General features: G+C 39.7%; 1 protein-coding gene across 4 annotated transcripts in view; it reads right to left on the minus strand.

Moving 5' to 3' along the window:
* Nucleotides 1-954: 954 nt before the first annotated feature.
* Nucleotides 955-8,865, minus strand: part of DCTN4 (dynactin 4 (p62)) — a 37,391-nt gene continuing 29,480 nt past the window's right edge. For all 4 annotated transcript variants that reach the window (XM_005870491.2, XM_005870490.2, XM_014543104.1 and 1 more), the window contains 3 exons: nt 8,427-8,534; nt 6,285-6,382; nt 955-3,533 (listed from right to left, as the gene is read on the minus strand). In XM_005870491.2, the coding sequence (XP_005870553.1) occupies nt 3,320-3,533; nt 6,285-6,382; nt 8,427-8,534 (420 nt within the window). In that variant the 3' untranslated portion in view covers nt 955-3,319. The remainder of the gene's footprint in view (nt 3,534-6,284; nt 6,383-8,426; nt 8,535-8,865) is intronic.

An 8,865-nucleotide genomic window follows, 5' to 3' on the forward strand; every position in this document is an offset into this window, starting at 1 on the left:
TCCAGGGTGCCCTTTGAATGGAATACATGAGAAACAGATGACAAAGGGGCCTGGATTTGGCCCCGAAGGAGTGTGTAATACAGCAAAGGAGCTACACACATACAAAACCCCATGATACAAGGAAGAGGTGCTACAGATGAAGATCACACCTAGATGGAAGAGAGATAGGAGGAGGAAAGTAATTTTGAAGGTGCAGTGAGAGGAAGGAGTATTCGTAGAGGAAACACCAGGACAAGAAAGCTCAAGGCAAGCAAGATATTTGGCTTATGACAGAGAGACATATGTAGATGAAAAAAAGATAAAAGATCAACAGCTATATAAAGAAGAAAAGGATGATAGTATTACTCAACAAATAAAGGGTGCCTGCTATTTGTCAGGCATTGTTCTAGGCTTCACAGATACAGTAATTTTTTAAAAGACAAAAATCCCTGCACTGTGGAGCATATGTTCTAGTATGAGTACTCAGAAAAAAGAAGAGTACACAGTTAATGGGATGGTGCTTAATGCTATGGGGTGGGGCCACAGAGGGGGATAGGAAATGTATTTAGGGGCGAGGGCAGTTTACATCATTCAATGTGGCAGTGAGGGAAAAAGCCTCACAAGGAAATAGAGGGTAGGGCAAAACAGATGAAGCAGGTTGAGTGGCTACTAGTTGGGGTTGGGCCATTTTATATACTTGAAAGGATATCTTTGGGAGCAATGACCAAGGATAGAACCTGGTAGAAACCAGCAACGTAACATTTATATAATGGTTCTGAATGTGTTTATAAGGAGCTCAAGTAACATCTACCCATACAATGTTACACTGAACCAACTTGATGTGAGGTTTTGGCTTAGTTCACGTAAAGAAATGGACAAAGGAAGCATGCCCTACTGACTCTCATACAACTCTCTGGACTCCATCTTCTGACTGATCCATGCTGTTCCAGTCTTCATGAAACCAAACCAAAGACATCCAAGCTTTGTCTGCTTTATTTCACTACATTAAGCAATAAGGCAAAACAGGAACCTGCCATTCATAAAGATCAAGGAGTGCCCCTCATTCCCAAAAGGGACCAAAAAGGATGTTTCTTCACAAATACACATGACATTTAGCTCATTACACCTACAAGCATTCTGAACAAAAGAAAACGTTGGTGGGCTAATCAAATCACAAATCCAAATTAATTTTGCCTTAAGTTTCCAAAAGTATAGCCTCTAGTGCTAATGACATCTAATTCGCCTGCAGCGGTGCACACTGACTGTGCATTAAAAATCTAATCTAATATACAAAAGCAACAAGAAAATTCTGAATTCACCAGCTGCCGGTGGCGAACCATTTCTACTCACACACAGAATACCAGCTTGCACTGAAAACTTTTTTGAGGAAACAAATCAATGGCTCTGTTATTCTGTAAGTTCATTTGGCTTATGAAAAAAAACATTTCTATGATCAAAAGTGTTTTTGTGTTTCTGTGTCACAGGGGGAGTGATGAGACCCATTTCTTCAACCTTATTACTTTTGGGAAAAAATACCAGCTATATGCCATAAATGTACAACATACAACTGTGTGTAGTCTATGCAAATGTGTAAACTAAGAGAGCTATTGTCTACTTTGCTGCTCTTTCTTCGCTGGCAGATGGGAGCAGTGGCTTCACAGTAAGGTAGTGAAATAAAAATTAATTTGACACTCTGTGGGGGTCACAACAAATTAAACTATTTCTATAGTTTGCAAATTTGTTATTATACAACACCTGCCCCAACTTTTAAGAGGCTAAACCATACTTATTATTGTCATAATATTAGGGGTATTTTTCCTTACTGTAGCATATATATTACTCTGTGGAATATTGTTTCATAAAATTGGCTTGATCTTAAGAGTACCACTTAGTGTCTTTCAAAGGCTTCCTAAATGTAGTTATCTTCCAGGGAGCTGGCAAGATACTTGGTCCTGTCTATATCCTAGATTTCTATATATCTTAACCTTTTCTTCTAAACTAAAGGCTTGAACTTAAAAACAAAACCAGGGTAAACAGAAAATTTCTCTTTTTACCAAAAGTCTGCTGGCCATTTGCTAACAATGCATTTATAGAAAATGTGGTACAGCTTGTGGTCTACTGTCTCAAGTTTCATTGTAGAAAACATCACAGAAATTCAGGTTAACAACCCAACTCCAGGATACAGAATGGAAACAGAATGTGTGCTGTTAGGCAAATGTTCTGGGCTGCTTGCTGAGCTATTTTACAATCAAAATGGTCTTATTTGACACACCATGTGATAAAAGTCAAACTCAGGAAGGGGAAAGGTTCTTTCTTAATATCCAGTTTGGGATTCAAGAGATTATAACTGTTAATCTCCCCTTCAAATCAATGGAAAGAACATTAGTTCAGATCATGCTTACAATCTAACCTTTTAAGATGTTTTGTGCATTCCAGAAGTGAACTTGTCCACCAAGTTTTCTTTGGGCCCTTTCCAGGTCCCAGATATTCAGAATAATCTACTGAGTTAAAGAGGCAGAGCAGAGAAGGGGTGGGGAGTAAGACATAGCAAGACTGCCTCCCTGTGGAAGCATTAATCCCTGGGTATTACAGCAAAATTTAAAGTGAATGGAATTTGCCAACCCCTTGATATGACATGTAAGTGCCTTCTTCTCAACTTCTTCTTAAAAAAAAAGTTCCATATTCTACTTGGAAAATTTTTTAAGAGCAACCAATAAATAAGTATCCTATATTCACTCAGAAGAGAGCAAATGAGAGTGCCTTAAGAATTTCCAATCATCACAGAACTAAGACAATGTGACAATTCCATTTTTCTGTCAAATGGAAATCAATGGCACGATGGTGGCCATGATGGCAAGTGAAGAGATATGTTTAGACTGCTAGGTTATATCTAATGGAATGCAGGAAGCAGTTGGTACATTGAGACCAAGGCCGGATTGTGGCCAACAGGCCTATCTTTCAGTTATAATTTTCAGTTCATCTGTGAGATTACGATCCTGTGTGAGATCAGACCAGGAGATAGTATGTCAGTTTCTCAAGTGGTAACTCTAATGCCACCCAGAGGAACAGCCATCCCTTTTCCTCAGATGGAGCTATGCTGTTGTATTCAACGTGCAGGGTTCAGTGAGGGAGACACAGACTTTCTGGTGTTAACAGAAGTGAGAGGAACAGCAGTTGCCCTGTGTTCCTAATGCCTGGCCTAGGCCCTGCCCTCCTAGGACAGGACTCAGTAGTGTGTGGGTACATTGTTATAACAGGGGCTAGTGAAGCAGCGGCTTCCACGCTTTAACGTGGACTTGTGGTGACACTGTCCTTTGGGCTCTGCCCGCCAGTGAAACCTTTAAGGGAGAAGTGGGCCCAAGCTGAGTTCCACATGCTGAGTGAGCCAGATGACTTCTGTGCCCTGGTCACTTTCTTCGATGGGGCGGATGGGCGCTGCCAGGTTTTTAAAATCATGCTTCATCTTAAAGCACACGGTCACTTCGCCCTCCTCACGTTGTGGGGTAACCTTGATGAAAATGCCCACTTTGTTGGCCTTTCTGAAGGCTATAATGCTATGGAAGGAAATAAGCACAGTGTTAGGCAGGTTACAAGTCAGCCAAGCCACTAAGACTTACAGTCATTTTATGGCCCAACAGGAAATCTCTGATGACAAGATAGAACCACCATCCTGTTTATCAGCAATGAAGAGTTTCTTCAGCAAAACGTTGATCTCCTTATTTTTTACGTGTTATAAAAGTAAAATATAATCAAGTTCAAATGGTAAAAAGTAAAAGTCTTTCCCCTTATTATTTCCTTCTGCATGAGGGGAAAACTGCAAACACTTTGGTTGTTACCGTAACCTACCAGGTATTTTTCTGTATTTATAATTTTCTGCTTTTTTAACCAACACAAAAGGGACACATTATTCTACAACTTGTTTATCACAAACACTTTTCCATATTGGTACATAAAGATCTCCATTCTCCTTAGGAGTCTCCTAGTATTCTATTCTATATTTACCATGATTGTCATACACTGAGGTTGTTGTCAATGTTCCTATTATAAACAAGGGTGCTTTGAAAACCCTTTTACGTTCATCTTTGTGCATATGTGGTAATATTTCTATAGAATAAACAGTGGTCATAACTCAGAGTTAAAGAAATTTCTGGAACACCATAAATCAGTGTTTTTGTAAATAACTTCTATAAATTGGGAATTTTTAGAATAGAAAAAATTCTCTCTAGTTGAAGTTTCCATTTCAGTTTTCTGACATGCACTTGAAGTTTTTGATTTCATAACAGCTTCAGCCCTAGCTGGTTTGGCTCAGTAGATAGAGTGTCGGCCTACGGACTGAAGCGTCCTGGGTTCGATTCCGGTTAAGGGCACATGCCCAGGTTGCTGGCTCAATCCCCAGTAGGGGGCATGCAGAAGGCAGCCAATCAATGATTCTCTCTCATCACTGATGTTTCTATCTCTCTCTCCCTCTCACTTCCTCTCTGAAATCAATAAAAATATATTAAAAAAATAACTTCAAAAAGTAATAAAATTAACAGAATTTGAACTACTGCCCAACTGATATTCAGTCACTCTCAGAAATATTATTGGAATTAAACATTTACATATTTAAACAGTACTGCATAACTTTAATTTCCAGATATCTAAAAGTCCTATAAAGTATAGTAATGTGAAATATATTAATTCAATTTTGTCAATCTGTCATGTAATTACTCTGACTGGAATTTAATATCTCAGATGATCTATAAGTTGACATTGGCTTAACAAATTTATGTACCTAATGAATGTAATTTAAGGACCCACATAAAGCAAAAGATTACAGAGAACGCATTTCGTATTGTAGTTATAAACCTTTGATTTGTATCAGATTCTTTTTTTTTTTAATTCAGTCAAAAATAAAAAAGGAAAAAGTCTGTCTTTCTATCTTTAATTCCCAGGCAAGCACTGCCATCTGGGAAGCTTAAAAAAATTTCAGATTTCTGGTGCCCCCCTACACCTGTTGAAAATAATCTCTGGGGTAGAGCCCAGGATTCTACAGAACTATAAAACAAAACCAACCACCTGCCCTGATGCTTTCTCAACTTAATCCAAAATCACTGTACTAATCTTACCTTTGCTCTCACTTTATTTTTCCAACCCATCCTATGTTCTCTCTTCTTTCCAATATCTTGCTGAGGGAGCTTCTGATTATTCTGTTACAAAACCTTAAATGTTCCCTGTGCCAGTATATTAAGCTACTGCTTCTCAGCTATCAGGTCCATCTTCTACATCTTGGTTTGTGACCCAGGACTCTGCTAACCCATTTCTGATCTGTAAGCTGGCTTCCTGTCAGGTTCCCGTTAGGGGGACTCTAAAGGGAGACTAGAGCATGCAGGAAGGAGGGGCTTGCTCCTCCCTGGGAGCTTGCTATTTGTGTGTGGTTCCCATGGGCATCACTCCAGCAATGCTCCTTCACCCAGAAAGTGGCAAGAGCGAGCTATAGTTTTCCAACTCTTGCATAACCAGCTGCATTGTGCACGCCTCTTCCGCCACCCTGAGATGTCAGCACCTGTAAAGCGTGTCCCCTCTAACCTCCCCACAAGTCTGAATTTCTGCTCCACCAGGGTCCTCCTTCAAGTTTCTACATTTTAACAATTTTAACCATTTCCCCTTTGTTCCCTCAGCCCTGGGGTGGTAGATGTTTCATAAAATTGCCATCTCTGGGATACTTCAGAGGTATTTTTTAACCTCTGAAGTTACCCAGTTAACAATTCTTTATATTAAATCCTCTCTGTTCAAATAATTGACGTGATTTCTGTCTTCAGACTGGATGCTGATGATGCATTCCCTTCAGGAAAAGGTTTGGTCTTTCACTTTTCAGTTATTAGGTACGAGAGAGTAAAATCTACTAATTACTCTGAGAGAGTGAGGGTAGGGGTGGACAAATCCAATGATAAATCTATAGGGATAGTGTATTCTGTTAGCAAGCTGTATTCTGTCCACAACCATTATAAGCCATGCACTTGAAATGTTTTTAACATGGGAAAATGTATTTATGTGAAAAACACAAAGGTTAAAACAATGTGCTTACAGAATGACACCAATGATGGAAGGACAAACAGCAAAATGTTAATGATGATTATCTCTGGTGGTTAGATTTTATTTTCTTCTTCATGGTTTATATGCATTTTCAAAATTTCTATAATAATTATTTTTATAAGAAGGAAAACTTATTTTTTAAAATGCAGATAAAATATTTAGGATCTCTAAGCAGGCCTCCTGTATCAGCCAATGTGGGGGAGACGGGGTGTCACAGAAAGATCACTCACTCGGGATCATCCTGAAAGTCCTGGGGCTCTGCCAGCTCATCGTACTCAGCGGCTGCGTCCTTGCCGGCCAGCACCAGTTCTTTGGGTGGCACCACCACCTGGAAAACAAGAGAGATAGGCCTTCCTTAGAAGGAATCTGTGTTGTAGGACATTAATTCAACAGCAAAGTATTACAATGATGCAGACATTTAGAAATAATTAGCAAGACTCAAGAAACGTATAGTATGATAGCACTTACATGAAGTTTAAAATCACTGTTTAAAAACACAGACATTTCCAGTAAAAATATAAGAACAAAAAAATTTAAGGGAATGATAAAGTCAAGGGAGTGCTTACTTCACTGTGGCTGCATTGGGAAATTCAAGTGGGAAGGATGTAGGGGTTTTAATTGTGTCTTTAATATTCTATTTCTTAAGGGGATGGAAGTACATGTGTCTTTGCTACATTAGTCTTCAAACTTTGTGGTGTATGCGAAACAATTCATCTTTTTTTTCTTTTTTCAATACTTTTTTTTTTATTGATTTCAGAGAGGAAGGGAGAGGGAGAGAGAGATAGAAACATCAATGATGAGAATCATTGATTGGCTGCCTCCTGCACGCCCCCTTCTGGAGATAAAGCCTGCAACCCAGGCATGTGTCCTTCACTGGAATCAAACCTGGGACCCTTTCGTCCGCAGTCTGATGCTCTATCCACTGAACCAAAAAAGCTAGGGCTTTTTTTTTTTTTTTTTTTTTTTTTTTTTTTTTTTTAAGAAACACATGAAGGAGAAACACGGGTTGCAACATAATATTTTCTGAAACGGGGATGTTGGGTATGTTTATGGTCATGGAAAACAAGCATTCTTCAGACTTATCCTCCTGTTGTAACTAGGCTTCAACTTTGCTATGTCAGAGGTTAACAGATAACGTCAACTACATTTCTAATTATGGATACAAATGTGGCTGAGGGGTGTAGAGAGAAAGAAATACAGCAAATTCACAAGCTGGGTATATGCATCAGGCAGTTATTTCTGTTTCTACCATTACTGGAACAGCTTAGTGTTATTTAACAAAAATAAAAAAAAACAAGGAGAGAGGTGTATCATCTCTCTTTGGAAGTAATGCTAATCAGTGAAATAATAAGTCCTCCACTTAAGGACTAAAAGGAAGAAAGCCCTCATACATAAAGCGCAAGGATGAAAAAAAGGGATAGGATAAAGACATTCTCTACTAAGAAGTATTATTTGAATAACAGCTAATTACAGACATAGGTATCCTTTCTACCAATCTCTATTATTAATAGAGATTGAATTATGAGTCAGTAATAGATGGTCTATAGAGAAAGGTCTTGATCTAAAATATCAAGTACTAGATGAATCACCAAATAGCGAAATGGAGAAAGGCCATATTTCATTCATTCACCTAACAATGAGAGTCAAAATCAACTATTTAATGTTTAGTTAGTGCTATGTATCCTCTATATAAGCAGAACACATACAGAGGAGGCATACCAGCTTTTAAAGGAGATACTGTTTCCTATGAGTCTTGCAGAATAAGCATTCATTACACTGAAAGAGTGTTGTGGGCATGTCTGCCAAAAGAGTGGGAACAGGAGAGGCATTCTAGATAAAACAAATAGCATATGCAATTCACCAGCGTGACAGTTCACAACCCACTGGATCTGCCTGGATCTCAACCAATAATATGTATGATTTGGAGAATGTTAGATTTGGGGATCTGGCGGAAAACCATCTGAAGAACAGAGAGAGGTGAGGACATTAAGGAGCTCTTCTATGTCAAGGAATTTGAATTTCATCTCAGAGTCAGAGGAATAGCAAGTAATCAGCATGTCATGATCAAAATTAGATTTTAGAAAGATCACCCTGGTGACAAGACAGAAGGTGGACTAGAATGGAAGTGGGGGTGGACTGAAAACAGTGAGGTCAGTTAGGAAATCACTACAGTCCAGGTAAGAAGTGATGAATCTTTCAAATGGGGCAGTGGCAGTGTGTCTGCAGAGAAAGTAAAACCTTCGGAGGTAGAATCAAAAGAACTGATGACTACTTGGATGTAGAAATGAGAGACAGCACAGAGTCCTTTAAGCCAGGTCAAATGAGGTCACTCCAGGAAAAATCAGGGTCAGAACAAGGCAAAATGCTCCCACCTTAGCAGTGCTGTTGGTATTATCAGGGTCCCCTTCATCGCACTCCAGCAGTGTCACATGGGTGAGGTTCTCCACTGGATTCGTAAGAGTCAGGAGAACCTGGCTCTCCTGTGAAATAGGAAAAGCATCTCAGACATGTTCCACTACTGCCACCTAGGTCCACTTTCTTAGCTGCTATACCAAATATTTCACAAAATCATCACCTGCCTTCCCCCATCAGTTCTCAGAAATAACACCCACCTATACCGCTCCATCACTGCATTCTCCAAGTGCTCACTCATTCCTACTCTATTATTTATTACTAGAGGCCCGGTGCACAAAAATTCCTGTCACACAGGCAGGGTCGATGGGGAGGTTGTGGCGCCACCCCCTGTCACGCACAGAGCAGGGCCGATCAGGGGGTTGGGGCGCTGCCGCCCCCCACGCACAGAGCAGGGCC

Source organism: Myotis brandtii, unplaced genomic scaffold (genome assembly GCF_000412655.1).
Source record: "Myotis brandtii unplaced genomic scaffold, ASM41265v1 scaffold32, whole genome shotgun sequence".
In the NCBI taxonomy this organism is placed as follows: Eukaryota; Metazoa; Chordata; class Mammalia; order Chiroptera; family Vespertilionidae; genus Myotis; species Myotis brandtii.